This window comes from Lepidochelys kempii, chromosome 6 (genome assembly GCF_965140285.1).
Source record: "Lepidochelys kempii isolate rLepKem1 chromosome 6, rLepKem1.hap1, whole genome shotgun sequence".
Lineage (NCBI taxonomy): Eukaryota > Metazoa > Chordata > Testudines > Cheloniidae > Lepidochelys > Lepidochelys kempii.
This window is the reverse complement of record NC_136385.1, coordinates 70,707,610-70,726,503: the sequence shown is the minus strand read 5'-3', so window position 1 is coordinate 70,726,503 and position 18,894 is coordinate 70,707,610. Positions and strand designations below refer to the sequence as shown.

Here is an 18,894-nt window from a genome sequence, read left to right as displayed (position 1 = left end):
AAAGGTATTCTGGATAGGCAGGTGTACTGTTAATTGTATTACAGGAATTATTGCAGTAACCTTCCATTGCAAGCTAAGACTTCATCAACACAAGCTTCACCACAGCAATGGCAGATAGACTCCAATACAGTGATTTCCCTTATTGCGACGCCGCAGCAACAAGATTCCAGCAAAGTGATATTTCTGAGCACTGTGCCGGTGCCCTAAGGCTGAGGATATCATAGCCTTGAAGGCATTTATACCTAAGCTCAGAAATAATGCAAAGAATTGTAAGAGGTGGGAGACCATCACTATATTCTAAAACAGTATATTAACAATGCACATTTACATTGAGCAGTGTATTTAGAAGATCAGACTGACCATTTTTCTAAGTAGAACTCTACATCCAGCTCCTCCTGAGCCTTTAAAAAAAATAAAAAATAAAAAAATCAGACACAGAACAAGATAATCTCTGACCATTAGAAAGAATATGAAGCAGGTCCAGGTTCACCCAGAAGCTTTGCCTATAAGGCAATCTTCATATTAGGTTATATACTCGAGAGATTGTTTGCTTTTTTTAAAGTGTAATTATATTCAGAAATGTGAGCAAGAAAAAATGAAAGAGAAGGTAAGTGAGAACTTTTATTGGACCAACTTCTGCAGGTGAAAGACAAGTTTTGGAGCTATATGGACCTCTTCAGCTCAAAAGCTTGACTCTCACTGACAGAAGTTGATCCACTAAAAGATATTACGTCATCCACCGTCTCTCTCTAGTATCCTGCAATGGCTACAACAGCATTTCAAAACACCAATAAAAAATGGCATATGACTCAGCTAATCTGCACCCTTTGGGCAGAATCATGTCTGCTTACTTCTCTGACAGGCAATTTTTATTTGTTGTACATAAGCATTTTCAGCTAACACAGCTATGAGAGAGTGTAACAGACTAGTGAGTGAGTGTGTTACAGTTCCCACTCTCTATTCAATCTGCAGAGGATGAGAGACTGTTAGGCCCCCAATTAGAAAGATTTAGGTCAAACTGTAGGAATTTATGCTTTTAGCTCTGGAAGTTCCCAGTTCAATCCTCTGTGCATCAAGCCAAGATAACAGCCATCAAAAAAGCATGCACTATTCTATTATGGATCAACAGAATTACCAAGCAAGATCAAACTTAGAAATGTTATTACTTTCTCACTACAAAGTAGCTGAAACCAAAACTCAGAGCCAAACACAGGTTCAGCTGCTCAAAAATTCTAAATACTTATTTTTGCAAACAAACCCCATCTTTATAATTGCGTGGCATGTGACCATCTCCGTGTATAATGGGTGATGATGCAAGAGGCAGAAAATGTATTGCGATTTTTAGATTGTAAAGGCAATTTGCAGCAATGACAATTAGAAGAGTCAGGTTTGGTTTTGTAAACTTAATAAATCTGGAAATAGTTCAAAGAATATACAGAGCCCCTCAGTGATTTTTTACAGCCACTTTTCCAAGTATAACCAAATTTGCATGCCAAAAAAAATATATTAATGCAATGTTGTTACTGAGATTTCTTGAAAAATAAAGGTCTCCACTTCTCTTCATTAGAGGCAGGAGGTTAGTATCAGAAAATAACTTTCTACAGCAATATTGGATTGAAACTGTTATGCTGTGCTATTTTCCACTATGAAAGAAGTAAAGTGAACTTTAATGCTATTCAAACAAATCTACTTAGGAGCTGGAAAGATTGAGTGCCAAAGCAAACTTACCCACCACACCATCCCCAAAAGCATGACTAGTCCCATTGAAGTCAATTTATACAAATAACGCTCCATAACTGCTTAAGCATTACCAACATCAAGGCTTTAATTTTCAATATACTGATCTTTGACTATAGCAGTTCTGCAGACTTCAACTAGGACACTCTACCAATAGTGGCATTTTAGAAAAAAAAAAACATTTATAATTTAACTCATTATAAAAATTAATCTACAGTCATAACAGCACACATTTTCAAATAAGCTTACTAAGCCTCAACCTCATTTAAATCAGAGAGGGTGAGAGTGAAACTGTAGTCAAAGCAGTGGGACTGTTCAAGGATTTTTTTATTTTTTTTTAATGGTTTAGGAGAGGTGACATTGTCTCACCAACTGATCACAGGACTAGGAGTTGGGAACTCCTGAATCCTAATCTTGATTGTTGTGTCCATGGGTATGTCACTTAGATCAATATTTTCAAAAGTAGCTGCTAATTTTAGTTACCTCAATATCTAGGCACTCAACTTGACATCCAGAGTCTGACTTTCAGAGGTGATGAGCACCCACACTCCCTCAACTTTGTCTGGGTGCTCAGCACTTCTGAAAATCAGGCCTTACATGTCTCAAGCTGGGCACCCCAGAATAGAAAAACCTAGAATCAGAAGCAATTTTTGAAAATGTTTGCCTTAGCCTTGCTGTGCTTATTTCCCGATATGGCAAATAGGGATATTACTGACTAACTCATCTCACAGGTGGGACATTAGGATTATTTAAGACTCGTATAGATGAACAGTTAGTGCGTGGCAAGCTGGGGTGTAAATCTACCTTGCACTAATTGTCTTTGTGGACCCTGCTATTACGTGCTAAAAGTTCCCCAGTGAATTTGGAGTAGGTGAAAGTGCACTAGGGAACTTATAGTGTACGGGTAGTATGCACGTGGACAGTTGGTGCACCATAGGCTAGTCCAAGGTAGTTTTACACTACGGCTTGCTGCAAACTAATAGTTTGTCTACACAAGCACCTTGCTAATATTTAGTGCTGAACAGTGCTTTGAACTTGAACCTGCTAAGTACTATATACATACACAGGTTACAGGGGAACAAAGTGAACTTTGCTCTCAAATCTGTCCCTACTTTATTCAATGAAGCCCTTTTGAACCCCCATACCCATATGGCAGCATGACTGGTTATAGCTACATATCGGCTACCTATGTTTAGTTTCATTTCTTCAGCGATTTGCACTCAGAGCTCATTGCTGTCTTTAACAGCCTTCAGCAGACTTTGGCCCATCTCCCATTCACAGAGCCCAGCAAGCATTCAGTAACAGATTACAAACAACATAACTAATCAGGAAATACATGTAGATCCTAACTCAACTGTATTGGACACTTCTCCCTAGGGCACTAATTTTCAGTTCCAGATCCACTAATCAGTTTTTCAGGATCACAATTAGTGGCCAAGACCACACTAATCAGGCTCTGGGAAAGGAGGGGTAGAGGTGTAACAAAAAGCTCTCCAGGATTGTGTGATCTGAGCTTCTATGTAGACAGAGCATAGACTACTACACATCTAGGTTGCCTAGATGAGGGATCATTACTCCTCACCAATAGCGTACACAGGTAAGTTTGCTTCTGAACTCAGCCACTCCAGCTTCTAAGTAGGATCCATTTGAATAGCACTAAAGAAGTTAGCACACATTTCTTAAAGAAGGCTGAAGTTGGTTTGTCTTCACCCAAGCCTATTGGGCATAATTTAGCTGAGGTAATGACCATGGATGGGATATCTTGTTGCAAAACAGTAAGATTGGAACTAAAGCAACTGGACCAATAGTAGTTGAAGAGTGCTTACATCTCCAGCACATGCAAAGTCTGCGAATTTGACTGAATGTAGTAGTTCAGGATTTTAACATGGGGATGGTGGTTATTCTTAAGTTTTGAACTTATTAAAATTGAGAGGTACCCTTTGCAGCAAAGAATATTTGATCCTTGCAAACTAATAATATCAGTTTAGATATGCTAGCTTACATTTTCATCAGTGACTAGTGATTTTGGGTGAATACATTTTTGGGAATCCAATTTGAGACACTTTAAGGGGACCTAGTTTTCAGAAGGTGGGTGCTCAGCACTTTTTGAAATACAGAGGCCCCTAGGGTCTCTAGTTGGGCATCCAAAAAAACTGAGAAACCCCAAAATCACTAGTGACTTTTGAAAATGTAGGGGGGCTGTCTTTGCCTGTAAACTAGATTTTCTCCAACATTTTATAATTGCTTCAATACGCTGGGTCAATCAGAATGCATCTTTGCCTAGGAAATTAAGAAAAAGGTACTTTTTTATAAAATGGCAGTTCTGAGCCAAGATGATAGCAGCTCTTGTAACATAATAGATAGTGCCTACATGCTGTACTGCTTGTCTTGGCCCACAGAGGATACAGATCCTTCTACACCCAAGAGAGTCTCCCCTTTTATCTTAAGTAGTACTGACTTGTGGTTTTGGACCAATAGGTCCCTATTTCTATCTATACAGAAGTCCACACAGATGTGGGATAACTCGTCCACAACCTGCTCTAGAATCTGAACTCCTGGTTACACTGGATTCCACAGGACGCGTTTTAGTCAATTGGTGGAAGAGAGAAGAGTAAGTATTGTGGATGTGTACTACTGGTGCTTAGTGAATAAATATCAGACCTTCTCAAACATATGCGACTGTGTCCCCCTCTACAGTTGCTTGACCGGAGAGACTGTAAAGCCCGAAGAACGAAGTGTGCATGGCCAGTGATAAAACATTCAGGATACCAGCCAGAAAGGCAAGGGGAAGTGCGTAAAAGAGAAGTGGTCCCTTTGTTTAAAACGTACTGGGAAGCATCTAATATCAGTGTTCCAAATAATGTCAACTGTCACCAAAAAGGCTGCCAAGAGAAACCAAAACCCCTATAACTGTAAGAGCATTATCAAAAGCACTCCACAATTTCTGCAATGAGGAGAGGTTTCTCTCAGTGTGAGCCTCTGTGTTGCTGTATTGAACAGACTTGTAAAGGTACTTGGGCACAGGGTGAATGGTACCAACCTCTGGGTTTAACTTGAAAGTGCGCTTTAAAGGCTGGCCTGGCTTTATACCCCCCACATCAAAGACAATGGAAGTAAGTTCATCATTTATCAGAACATCTTCGTCGAAGAGAGTCAACTCCAGAATGTTCTAAAACAAAACAGAACAAAACAGCACTCAAGGGATGGGTTGGAGGGGGGAAGATAAACACACTTGGTACCCTCTCTCTTTGTACATGGCTGATAAACAAAGGGCCATATTCATGTTAACAAAAGCAAGTTGATGGATGAAAGTGATATAAATTACTTAGTATTGCTATTTGTTTTACTCTCTACTGTTTATAATACACCCTTTTAGAAGCCTGAAAAATTAAGAGTCCTTCTGCAACAATTTTATCTTTCCCCATTTGTAGAATTTGCCCTGTTCCAAAGAGCTCATGACACAGTGGAGGATGTGGGCTGGTTAGCCCATACTTTGGATAGTTTCTCTGGAAGAGATTTCCTAATGTTTTCCAGTTAAAAGGAATACACAGGACCCAACTTGTTTGGAATTTCCTCTTAACTCAGCCCTGGTTTGCCTGAAGAAAGGACAGCAGTTTCCTCTCTTTCAGGGTGATTCAGAAGCAAATAACTTCCTGATCATCACTGCTACTGGGCAGAGGCAAGCCCAGCTGGGATTAACAGAAAGGTGCACTAGTGGGTAATTGTAAGACACAAAGTACAGTTGCCTATAAATGGCCTGTGCAGTAGCATTATGCTTCAAGGAGACTGTTAAACTACAGAAATGCTCCAGGTTAGCCTTAGCAGTAGCAGCCAGAACTTAAGCGTCCTCATGAATTAGAGGGAATATAAAGATCTTTGTTATTTTATCGCTTTTATTTTAGTAATCTAACTCCTACTTGTTTGTAACTTTCTGCCAACTTGTCAGAGTCATTTATCAACCCAACTCACGCTCCCAGCAGCCACAAACCACCATGACACAGGCCTGGTCCAGCTGGGAATCTTAACTAATTTCTGCAGAGAGGGTTTTGGGGTTTTTTTTTTTGTTTTTTTAAGAGATGCCATCATCTTTTAAAAAAGAATATCCTTATTTATCTATCACTAGTGTCAACGTAGAGCACTGACACAGACAGAATTTGAGACATTTTCATCATTCATGTTACACTACAGTCAAGCTTCAGCAATAGACGACAATTTACTCTCTCTCCGCTCATGACTTTTAATTCTGTATTTGCAATAATTCAAATATTACAGAGCCAGTAAAACAAACTCACAGTCAACTTGTATATCACAAACTTATTTGAATTTAGTTGATCCCAGCATTCTTGCCCACACAGTGATATTACCCTAATGACAGACATTAGGGCAAATACAACCATGAGAAGACAATAGCCCCAGGCTGGGAGAATAAATAACCCAGGAAAGTTTACCTGCATTATCAAGGAATTTCCTGAAACTTTATGGGGCCAGTATCAGATTGCTTGATCACTGTCTATGATGGTGACCAATATTGTCTCATGGTTTCCTTATACTCCCTGGTCTGTCTGTATCCATCTATTGCCCCTCACTTTATGTTTTGAGTGTAAGCTCTTTGGGGAAGGAACTCTTTTTATTCTGTGGTTGTACAGTGCCTAGCACAATGGGGTCCTGGTCCATGACCGGGGCTCCTAGACACTGCAAATATACAAATAGAATATTCATAATGCTCTCTTTCCCCCAGATGCATCAGACAGTACTAGAGAAAAAAAATCCTTCTCTCTCCTTAGCTGTGATTTTCAAGAGTGTGAGCAGTTATGAATCAGCTCTTTTGGTGGCTATGCAGGGACTTGGGGAACATGTTTGAGTGTTGCGAGCAAAGGGCACCTGCATCTAATGGCTCGTGTGAGACATCTTACATGAAATGACTTTTTTTTGTAATAAAGATCCTTTGGGTTTTTTAAATTCAAGATCCTGCCACCCAAGGAGCACCAGATAATCTGATCTGCTCCATATCAAAAGGCTCCCCCTCACCTTGACAGCATTGTGGATTCTGTACTGGAAGGTTTCATTCCACTCTGGATTACTGGAGTTGTCAACAACCTGAGTTCGATAAGTGATTGGAGATGCAGTTGGTAGACGCAATTGCACGTAGCAGTCTGCCTTAGACACTGGAATGAAAAGGACAGAAGAATGGTATCAGAAATATTCTAATCAGGTATGCGTCATTGCTTTCTATATTCTATCATGTCACAGGATTGTGCAGAATTAATCAGAAAAAAACAGCTGGACCGGCTGGGAGAGTACCCTCATTAAGACACAAATATTTTCAACAGCAGCAAATTGAATTTCTTTTCACATAAATAGTTCATTTTTCAGGTAGGTGCCAGTGTTAAATACCACCTTCAAAGGGACACTGTTGGGAAAAGGGCTAGTGCTCCAAAGAGGTTTCTTCTTCTGAAATTATTTTACTGTTATTTGGACAGTGGAGGAAAAGATCTCACTGTGCCATTCTTTAAGTTATATTAGCTTATACCATGATCAGAACACCTTGCTTTCATGTGCAGCGGAATCCATGCCCTAGACACCTAATGCCAAAAATCAAACCATGTTTTTGAGTGCAACAGGAGTATCACAATACAGGCACTAGAATCAATCTAATTCTAGAGTACTAAGGTAAAGTGCAACACTCAGGCTGTGTAACATGCATTGGTTTTCTGTTCTTCCGAACACAGACCATAAAGATTGCATAAAGACAAACCAGTGCTGAGTTAAGAGGATATTCCAAACAAGTTAGGCCCTGTGTGTTTCTTTTAACTGGGAAACATCAGGAAATCTCTTCCAGAGAAACCATCAAAACATTCGGAAATCTCTTCCATAAAGTACCTACACCACAGGAAATTCTGACACTTAGATCCAAGCATGTGATCTAGTCCTATTCCCATTCACAATCAGGATTTCATAGGTTTGTGAATTCTGGCAGAGACACACACTACTAAGAGCTGGAAAGCTCATGTGATAGAACTCAGTGGATCATAATCTAGATTAGATATCCTCACAACTGTTTTAAATGTCCTCTTAACATAGATGAAGCCATGAGGACCTATAGATTTTTCCAGGTATCCCTGAAAACAGGATGCAGAATGCAGCATAGAAAGAAACTTGTTCAGGCAATAAATTTTCTTTAAATTCCCACATGATTCAGCCTGCAGTAAAATTCTGTTTGGGCCGGTTTTACATGAGTCATATCTTGGCCTATTAAACCCTGCAGCTTGCCCAGGAAACATGGCTTTCATCTGAAATGCTTTTTGTTAAGAGGATTGGTTCACTGGGTTCACTGTAATGGTTTCACTTTCAGGTCTGTGCAACTAGGCAAGGTATAAAGTCAAACAATGGAGCTTCAATGAAATACAAATTATATTAAACTGCCTCACCAAATCTACACAACTGCCATCTGCCTTCATCCTGTGCTTTTTCCTCCACAGCAAGGCACTCCCAGATAGCTTCATGTTTCCATAGAGACTGGTTAGGGACGTGGGACTTCCCCTTTTCCCATCCCCAAAAGGGAACAGTTCTAGTCCTCCAGCCAGAATACCCTCCAGCCAGGTTCCATCCCTTCCCCAGTGAAGTCAAATCATTTTGGATGGCTCATTCAATCCACTTCAACAATCATAATAAGGACTTGTCAAAGACAAAAAGGGAATCATATAGAGATAGGCTGAACACTTCAGTAGTCTACTCAACAGACCATCCACAGTCGATTGACGTGTCCTCGACCATTTACCTGAGAAACCCATCAAAGAGGATCTCCATCTCCCTCCACCAGTTGAGGAAGTTATAAAAGCCATCAAACAACTGAACTCTGGCAAAGTATCTGGAAAGGATAGTATCCCAGCAGAACTGTATAAAGGAGCAGGCTCAAAGGCTATTAAGGAGCTTCACGACATCCTGAGTAGCATTTGGAAGGAAGAAGAAATGCCACAAGACTTCAAAGATGCTATTATCATATCACTGTTGAAAAACAAAGGCATCAAAGCTGACTGCGGAAATTACGGAGCCATTGCTCTCCTCTGTACAGCAGGCAAAATACTAGCTCGCATTCTAATGAACAGACTCATTGCAAATATATCTGAGGAGAATCTGCCAGAAGCACAGTGTGGTTTTAGACCAGGTTGTAGCACTATGGACATGATCTTTGTTGTAAGGCAGGTCCAGGAAAAATGTTTAGAGCAGAATATGGACCTTGCAGTTTGTAACTGTATGCAGTTTTCAATTGATGTGACCAAAGTTTTTGATACGGTCAACACAGAGGGTCTATGGGCTATTCTACATAAACTGGGCTGCCCAAGAAGGTTCATACAAATCATGTCTGTTCCATGACCACGTGACAGTGCAAGTACTCACCAGTGGTGACTTTCCCGAAGCATATGAAATCTCAAATGGGGTGAAACAAGGCTGCGTATTTGCTCCAGAGCTGTTCAACTTGTTCTTTGCTTGTGTTCTCAACCATGCAACAAAGGACTTGGATTGGGGGATATTCATCCCTCTTTGATCTTACTGCTAAGACCAAGACACTAGAGAGGCTTCTCGTCAAGGCACTTTTTGCAGAAGACTGCGCCTTGATGGCTCAGACATCAGGTCAACATTGATAGATTTTTCTGAATTATCCCAGCTCTTTGGCCTCACCATCAGTCTTAGGAAGTCAGAGATCTTGTTCCAATCAGCACCTCATTCCGATGCCCTAGTGCCAGCCATATTCATCCAAGGGACACAGTTGAAAAATGTGGATCAGTTCAAGTATCTGGGCAGTACTGAAGGGCTAAAATCCATATGCTGTTTATGTTACAACCTGATATATAGACCGTGTCAGCTCTTTTTAGAGGCCCAAAGTCCAGAGTTTGGTCAAGACGACAGAGGCCTAGCAAATAGTGAACAATATTAGCTAAGAAGCAGAACAAATAAAGGACAACCTTGCTTTTTGCTAAAATAAGCTGGTTATAATATAATATATAATATAATAATGGTCAGCAAGAAGCCAGGTGGAAATTATAATTGGGGGCTTTATCTCAAAGCTGCAAACAGATCTAAGGAATGAAAGGGGCCCTGTTCCTTCTGTAGAAGAGGTGCCTTCCTACATACCAGCCTTGAGTTTATGGAAGAGGTTCAAACATGTCAGTATGAGATATATCCTCCCTCTCACAGATGTACACCCGTCCTCCAAGCCATTGCCAGTGCTTGCCTTAGAAACACAAATGAACAACTAAAAAGCAATCTTTATTGCCATGTACTTTTCATTTGTCTCTTTGCTTTAACCCCTAGTATGTACCTGTTGGACAATCAGAGGAGCTACTTCATTCCTATGGACCCCAAATCAGAATTCAACATATATTTTTTATACTAACACACTATACATTGTTTAAAGGAAAACACCTGTGTACTAATTGTGTCATGAGTTAACCTGAAACCATGGGTGGAGACATTATATAATCTTTGACTATTGACTACTGTGCTTATCTTGTCTTGCTGCTAGACCTATCCAGGGATTTGGGACTGCCTACCCAGCCATTTCCCTCCACCCATGGAAAAATCCATATAATCCATTGTAATCAATTGTTTGGCAGCGTCTCTGAGCCTAATAAGCAAGGTGACACCCCGCCAGCGCTGTTCGTAATAAACCCAAGTGCTTGATTCTACACGGTGTCCATATTTTGTTCCTTCAGAACCATCTCAATTGTCTGTTCCCTTGATAAGAAAATTTCCTCCAGAATTAGTAAAGCCAGTCAGGCCCTTGGCCGACTTCAAACAAAAGTTGTTAACCAACACAACATCTGTCTCTCCACCAAATTGAAGATCTACAGTGCAGTGATTTTAACATCTCTCCTGTATGGATCTGAGATGTGGACTCTTCATAGACGTCACATTAAACAGCTTGAGCAATTTCGCATGCACTCCCTCCGCTCAATAATGAGCATTCGCTGGCAGGACAGAGTGACCAATATTGAAGTCCTTGAGAGAGCAAACATAACCAGCATTGAAGAAATGTTATTGAAAGCACAACTTAGGTGGACCAGGCATGTCATCCGAATGGAAGACCACAGTCTCCCAAAGCAGATCTTGTATGGGCAAAAGAAAGAAGGGACATCTGTATAAGTGCTTCAAAGATAATCTGAAGAGCAGTCTCCAGTGGGCTGACATCAATCCCAAAGAACTTGAGCAAATGGCTTAGAACAGGATTCACTGGAGGTATCTGACAAGATCAGCACGTGACAAGTTTGAGCGGGATTGATTAAATTATCTCCAGGCTGCATGTGAAAGGCGCCACAGAGCTGCATCATCAAACATCATAGATACAGACTTCCCATGCCCTCAGTGCAGCCGACTCTGTGCATCAGGATTCAGACTGCGGAGTCATATGCATAGCCATATGAGAGAATTGCAACAATGTCGTCATCATCATCAGCCATCGACTACCAACATATTGTTGCAGAATCCAGAACTTCAGCATTATTGTAGCCTTAGCTGTATAGATACTCAATATTTAAATAAATTTAGTATTGGATGTTATAGCTAAATCTAAAAACAGACTCAATCTCAAAATCCATACTAATTAAGAAAACACTGTAAACCCAAAATGGCCAACAGGATTTTAAAAGTCATGGGGCTGTAAAAGCAAATATTAAAAAAGGGGAAGGAAAAATTAATCAAAATATTAGAAACAAAAATGGATTGGAGGGCACAGAACAGCTTTACTTTTAGCATCATTCATGCACATTAGGGAGTTAAACAATAAGCATAACAACAAAGGGGAAAAGAAAAGGGGGGCTGTAGTCCAGGGAGAAGACAGATGTATAGGGGCTCGAAGTAAGACAGAAAGTTTATGCAGATAGATGCAGGAAGGCAAGAGTTGCATGGTAGAAGGCTCTCTCAGCCACATTGGTGAAACTGTGTTTAAAAAACACAGTGAAGGCCCTGGCTGGATGTGCACAGGGAGCAGAGACATAAGAGGTACTAATTTGAATCCTGGCTCTATTTCAGTCCTTGAAAATATATAAATACATTTTAGTAGGAAAAAGTTTTATGTAAATATTGTGACAAATTTCCTCCTCTACCTTGGTGGGTTAGGCGTTAGGGTGTGGGTCAGACTCGGGTGCTTCTCCCTCCTGGGTAGCCTCCTTTTCAGCTGCTCAGGTCCGCCTACCTATGAGAGCGACTCTCTGGCTTTGGGCCAGCATTCGGGTTCCCAAGGCCTTAGCTGCCCTTCTTTCCCTTTTCGTCTTTCTACGCCGTCTGGGAGTGGAGAACAAATCTGGGGATATTTCAGAGAAGGTTGGGGGTTGATAGTCTACTGTGGATGCCTCACTACTTTCAGGGCTTCCCCCTTTCTCCAATTCGCCTATCGGGAGTAAGTCTCCAAACCCTGGGAAGTCCCTCCCTACGAGCACCGGGTATCGGAGTTTAGGGACTACACCTGCTGCTACCTCAGTAGTGTTCCCCTGAATCTTGATTTTTACTGGGATGGTGGGGTAATAACCAACTGTCCCATGGACGCATGTTATCCCCATATGCTTAGCCCACAACAGCTGACTACACTTCACGAGCTTCCCCGAGACAAGCGTGATAGCACTCCCCGAATCAATCAGTGCTGTGGTCTCTACCCCATTTAGTTTCACTGGTCTGGTGTACATATGTGGGGTTAGTGAGACCCCCACAAGATGGATTAGGGAGCATGGGTCTGCCCAGTTCCCCAGGTTACATTGCATAGGCTCCTCGGCATTGGGACACTGTACATCTATGTGTCCCCACTCCCCACAGGCGTAACATCTGAATGGAGCCCTACGCGTTCCCCGGTTTCTTGGTTTGGGCAGTCTAACATCACGACCCTCTTTCCCCTCAGTGCTCCGACTCTTTGTAGCTTCTGGTGGGCCTTCAGCCCCGCTCTTTTTCCACCTGGGCTCTCCTGGTTGGCCAGTCACCCGAGCTCTCAGGCTTGGTGCTGCTAGTTTAACCCAGGGTGCTTCTTCCTTAACTGGTCGGGTCAGCTCACTTGCCGTCCTTCGCCTTTCTACCAGCACGACAACCTCGTTGTAGGTGGAAGGTCAGTTCTGGCTTACCCAGGCGTGAAGTTCTGGAGGTAGTCCTCTCATGTACCGGTCGATGACAAGAACCTCTAGTATCTCCTCCGGACTCCGGGAATCAGTTCATAACCACTTTCATGCAAGATGGATGAGGTCATATAAATAGGAGCGCAGGGTTTTGTTTTCCTGGTACCTCCACTCATGTTATCACTGGGCCTGCACTGCAGTTATTACCCCAAATCTGGCCAGGATCTCTGCTTTCAGCTGGGGGTAGTCTGCCGCAGCCTTTTCAGGCAAATCATAGTAGGCCTTCTGGGCCTCCCCACACAGGAATGGTGCGAGGATGCCAAACCACTGTCCTCAGGGCCAAGCCTCCTGCAGGGCTGTCCTCTCAAAGGCCAGGCGGTATGCCTCTACATCATCCGCCCGCATCATTTTCTGCGGCCAATTGCTGGCCCGTATGATCTGCATCCCATCATGGCCGCGGTTCAGCTCTGTAAGGACCTTTACCGGGTTTACCAGTTCCTGCAACATAGTCTGGTCCATCAGCAGGTGATTAGTCTCTTGATGCAGCTCACTGCCTCCTGTTGGGCCACTGCCTGGACAGAGGTAGCCTCCTGCTAGGCAGCTGTGGCTTGTATCAGTGCCCACACTACTTCCTCCATTGTGGAGAAAAAAAAAAAAATAAACCCTCTCCCTTTTTTTTTTCCCCTTCTTTCTCCAAACACCCTCCTTCTTCCGCCGCGCTGTTCACACCAGATCCCCCTTCTGAAACCAGTTGTGACACAGTTTCTCCTCTTGGTGGGTCTTGCGCTTATTGGAGGATTTGCTCACCTTGGAGCTTCACAGCAGCCCTTAGTTTGGCCATCTTCATGAACCCACAGTCCAGGTCAACTCTTCTTGTGTCTGACCAGGAGTTGGGAGGTTTGGGGGGAACCCGGGCCTGCCCTCTACTCCAGGTTCCAGCCCAGGGCCCTGTGGAATGCAGCTGTCTAGAGTGCCTTCTGGAACAGCTGTGCGACAGCTACAACTCCCTGGGCTACTCCCCCATGGCTCCTCCCAACACCTGCTTTATCCTCACCATAGGACCTTCCTCCTGGTGTCTGATAATGGTTTTATTCTTCCGTCCTCCAACATTATGCATTCTCACTCTCAGCTCCTAGCGCCTCTTGCTCCCAGCTCCTTACATGCACACCACAAACTGAAGTGAGCTCCTTTTTAAACCCAGGTGCCCTGATTAGCCTGCCTTAATTGATTCTAGCAGCTTCTTGAGTGGGTGCAGGTGTTCTAATCAGCCTGTCTGTCTTAATTGTCTCCAGAAGGTTCCTGATTTTTCTGGAACCCTCCCTGTTACCTTACCCACGGAAAAGGGACCTACTTAACTGGGGCTAATATATCTGCCTTCTATTACTCTCCTGTAGCCATCTGGCCCGACCCTGTCACAATATATACTGAAAATGACTGATTCATAGATTCCAAGGTCAGAAGGGACCATCATCATCTCGTCTGACCTCCTGTGTAACACAGGCCAGAGAACTTCCCCCAAGCAATTCCTAGAGCAGATATTTTAGAAAAAACAAGCAAGCTGTGGGGATGCAGTGTTACATCAACCAGAGGAAATCCTGGCTATGTTACAGTTGTGCATTGTGTAAAACATGAGTCTGCACAACATTGGTCAAGTACTTACATAGATCTGTACCCTTGATGTTTCTGGCTCTGAGGACTTTTACTGTGAGGTTGTAATAAGGATGCTTCTCACGCTGTAAAGACAAGCAGGTTCTCTGTTAATGTCAGCTTCAGCACACCTTCCAAAAACATGCAAATATCAGGATAAGGGAATGAAGTGGAACAACCCGCACAGAGTCCACTATAAGTAAATCTTAGTTTTGAAATATAAGAACTATTTGAAATTGAGAAAGTGAAGACATAAGGTGGTATCTCTGAAGAAGGTGGGCGAAGGACAGAGGCAGAGCACCACAGTGAAGGGAGGCTGAGAATTAAATGAATTCCCATCTCACCACAGGTAAAAGTGATCTTTTTTTAGATAGTCAAACTGACAGTCATAGAAGAAAAAAACTCTTTAGGGCTCACTGTTGTTACAGCTCAGTTTCAAATAGCTTAATTAACCCTATTACTGCTGAGCTATAAATTAGATATTAACTTAATTTTTAAATCCTTCCTCCTAGCTTAGTGTGTCCCATTCATTTGTACAGAACACTTGAGCTATATTGCTATATCGAGCACAAGTCAGTTGGCCTGGGTTCTGAGACTCACTGCCATGGGTCTTTTTTTCTTTTTTGTAGTCGAGACATATCCCCATTTTACAGATGGGTACTAAGGATAAGATTCCTCCCCCAGCTTACCTCACAACAGTGTTGTGAAAATAAGTTGTTTGTGAAGCACTCAGATACTATAGTGATGAGCACCACAGAAAAGCCTATCAGGAAATTAATAATTCTGTCTTCAAAGCAGGGTTTGAATGGGGCAAACACTGAACTATGAAGATAAAACAAAAAATTCTGTGCACTGAATGAGGCAGGGGTCCAATATATTAAGTGATCATGTAATTAAAGACTATTGCAATGCATGCACACAAGGGGAGCAAACTAAGGTTCCATAGACAACCTTAGTAGTGGTTTCAGAGTAACAGCCGTGTTAGTCTGTATTCGCAAAAAGAAAAGGAGTACTTGTGTTACCTTAGAGACTAACCAATTTATTTGAGCATGAGCTTTCGTGAGCTACAGCTCACTTCATCGGATGCATACTGTGGAAACTGCAGAAGACATTATATACACAGAGACCATGAAACAATACCTCCTCCCACCCCACTCTCCTGCTGGTAATAGCTTATCTAAAGTGATCATCAAGTTGGGCCATTTCCAGCACAAATCCAGGTTCTCTCACCCTCCGCCCTCCCCCCCACAAACTCACTCTCCTGCTGGTAATAGCCCATCCAAAGTGACCACTCTCTTTAAAATTTAAATTTAAAGAGAGTGGTCACTTTGGATGGGCTATTACCAGCAGGTGAGTGAGTTTGTGGGGGGGGGGGGGTGAGAAAACCTGGATTTGTGCTGGAAATGGCCCAACTTGATGATCACTTTAGATAAGCTATTACCAGCAGGAGAGTGGGGTGGGAGGAGGTAATGTTTCATGGTCTCTGTGTATATAATGTCTTCTGCAGTTTCCACAGTATGCATCCGATGAAGTGAGCTGTAGCTCACGAAAGCTCATGCTCAAATAAATTGGTTAGTCTCTAAGGTGCCACAAGTACTCCTTTTCTTTTTGTGAACCTTATTAGTGACATTTCCTAAGTTTTGAGCGTTTGTCTTTGTAACCTCAACATTCTTGTAATGTTTTTTGAGTGTAATATACATCAGAGCCATAATTAGATCTTCTCTTCCCCCCCCCCCCCTCCATTCCCTCCTCCCCAGGTTAAACACATTTTGTTTTTGACTCTTTTCTTAATAGGTTTTTCTTCTTTCAATATCCCTAAACTAACCTCTCTACCTAAGCCACCCGCCTCTCTACCTTCCCAATACTTGGTCTACAAGTTTCAGGAAGGAGATACAGGGCTGTATGTAAGATTATTTTCCCTTACTCCCTGGTGGAAAATTGCTACTGCCCTGTAGGCTGTTAAATACAGTAAGGATGTGGTTGCAAAAATGTCTGCCATCATGTGTGACGGAACTCTCCTGACTTGACACACAAGGTTCTATAATATTGGCATCTGGGAGATCACACAACATCAGCACACATCCCACTCCCTCACTTCACTCTGAAGGATGTCAGTGTACATCCATGTGTTGCAATCCCAATGATAATGATCCTCTCCAAGAGCCTCTGAGAAAAGATGTTTGTCAACAACAGCCACTCAGCTGAATCAACATTCCCCAAACAGAGGAACTTCCACAACATAAATTAAAGACTCAGGAGCATAGCAAAGATCTCTGCCAACTATGAGAGCTAGGTCTGTTCCAAGTCCCATGTTTTTAAGTAAACTGGCACCTTTCTTAGTCTAATGCAGTTTTATTTCATAAGAGGCACGGTGGTGTCATATTACATTACAAGATAAGCATGCACAGTAAACTCAGAAATTAAATGTGACATGACCAAGTTCGCACTACCTGAGTCCCAGGGGCAAGGCAGGCAGGGCCAGAAGAGTAGCTGATTCCTAGCAGAGCAGCTGTTCTATATGAGTAATCAATGTTTGTGAAACAGATTCAAGTGTGAGACAGCTCTTGGAATTGAGTTTATGGCCCAGGTGCCCTTTCTCCAGAATAGCATATTGCACCCTAGGTGAAATTTACTTCCCTGAATAAGTGACCTTTTTGTGTAGGGGACTTCACATTGCCCAGGATGGAATTCTTCTGGGCTGAGTGAATTGATAAGCATAACAAGCACAGAAAATTGCCAGGTTTGCTATCTGAGTTTGGATGAGCCTGAAACCTCTAAGTGAAACTAAGTGGGTTTGAATCTGAATAAACCAAAGGGACAGCATCTGTGCACCTCTAATTCTCAACAGCAACATTTCACTTGTAAATAGTTAATGTGGCAGGTACTGGCTAAAATTTCAAACTAGCAAGTCTCCAAAAATGACAGCTTCACACTCCTGATGAATCCCTGGTTAGACTGCAAAGCACTGGTGTTCAGTAACAATTCTGCCCTCTTGCCTAACTTTGCTCTTCCAAACCCTGTATTAAATATAACAAATTAAAAAACCATTTAAAATGAACAAAGCCACAGTTTTACATAAATCAAACAAGAACCAACGACAGGCACACAGCAAACCTCTCATGATTTTTTTCTGTAACATTTGCTATTTGCCTCCCCCATAAAGCCTCACCTACAATACAAATATAACCACATGAAGGAACCTGGTTAAAAGTGGGCTACCCCCTACCTTGGTTACAAAGCAAGTATGATTCGAATATGTAGTCCAGAGTCTATCTTAACAGCAGCTTTAGCCTGGCTGTAAAACAAGGTTAACAGCCACTCTGCACTACATATTGGAACTCTTGCAAGGTAAGGAATAACTAATTACCAAGTTACCAGACATAGTTGTATTGGTAGTTTAGACAGGGGCTTACTCTGGGCTAATCCTTGCCATACTTGGTAGGATTCAGAGTGTAAATTCCCGTTAGCCTGGGGAGCGACTAAAAGGGAAGTGCACAGAATTGCTCTGCTTCTTTATAGTCAAAATAGACTATGGATGAAATCTGCAAAAACATTTCCTTAACTTTGCTCCCACTGAAGTCAATGGGAGTTTCACCACTCCTGACTTCAGTGGGAGCTGACTTAAGGCCACAGAGAGCACTTTTTAAAATTTCACCATACATTGCCAAACAGACTCCGACCTATGAAGCCCACAGTCTAGGAATGAGCGGCTAAGCCCAGTCGCTATCACCACCTTTGCTATCCAAACTCTGCTTTAGGTAGCTTCTCCTACACATGACAAAGGCTGTGTTCACCCTGTTTTAGGGCTGCTTTTATGCATGTGTCATAACTTTTAGTCGCTTCTCTCTCATGGGGGTGATGACACTTAGCACAAAGGAAGGGCAAAAGTTTACATTACCCGCCGGTGATAGAGCCCGGTATCCTTCCTCTCTTTCCTCTGGAATAGCACAGCAGCCAGAAGTGGGAACATTCGGGGTGACACCCTGCTAAGCAGCACAGCACGGAACATGGGAGACCTTCCCAAACCCTGAGGTAAAGAAACAGGAGTGAAAACACCAAGTCACTGGAATTTGACCGGCTGCTTCTCCTCACTCCTCTGAACTGCTGTAGCTTTGTCCTAAGTTACACACAGAGCTCTGCTCTAACAGGGAGAAGCAACCACTGGAGGGGGTGGGGGGGGGTGTGGCTTGGAGTTACATAACAATCCAGTTTACAGCCTCGCTGGCAGGTTTTTCCAAACACTAGCAGTAAAACATAAGGGTGATAAATAAATTAGATCAAGGGAGCGGAAAGAGGGTCTGACAAGAAGCACTATGTTTTCTTCCAGACTCTGACACAAACTTGTTCTGTGACTCTGGGCAAGTTGCAACTTCTCTGGGCTTGAATTTCCCGGTCTGTTGAAATACAGAGAAAT

At 42.5% G+C, this 18,894-nt stretch overlaps 1 protein-coding gene across 1 annotated transcript in view; it reads right to left on the bottom strand.

Annotated features, from left to right (window-relative positions):
• Positions 1 to 18,544, bottom strand: part of LOC140913863 (cytosolic phospholipase A2 zeta) — a 42,921-nt gene extending 24,377 nt beyond the window's left edge. Inside the window, exons 1-5 of the mRNA XM_073350674.1 lie at positions 18,379 to 18,544; positions 14,494 to 14,566; positions 6,766 to 6,902; positions 4,778 to 4,906; positions 361 to 401 (exon numbers count right to left, since the gene is read on the bottom strand). Coding sequence (XP_073206775.1) covers positions 361 to 401; positions 4,778 to 4,906; positions 6,766 to 6,902; positions 14,494 to 14,566; positions 18,379 to 18,489 — 491 coding nt within the window. The 5' untranslated portion in view covers positions 18,490 to 18,544. The remainder of the gene's footprint in view (positions 1 to 360; positions 402 to 4,777; positions 4,907 to 6,765; positions 6,903 to 14,493; positions 14,567 to 18,378) is intronic.
• Between the last annotated feature and the right edge of the window lie 350 nt (positions 18,545 to 18,894).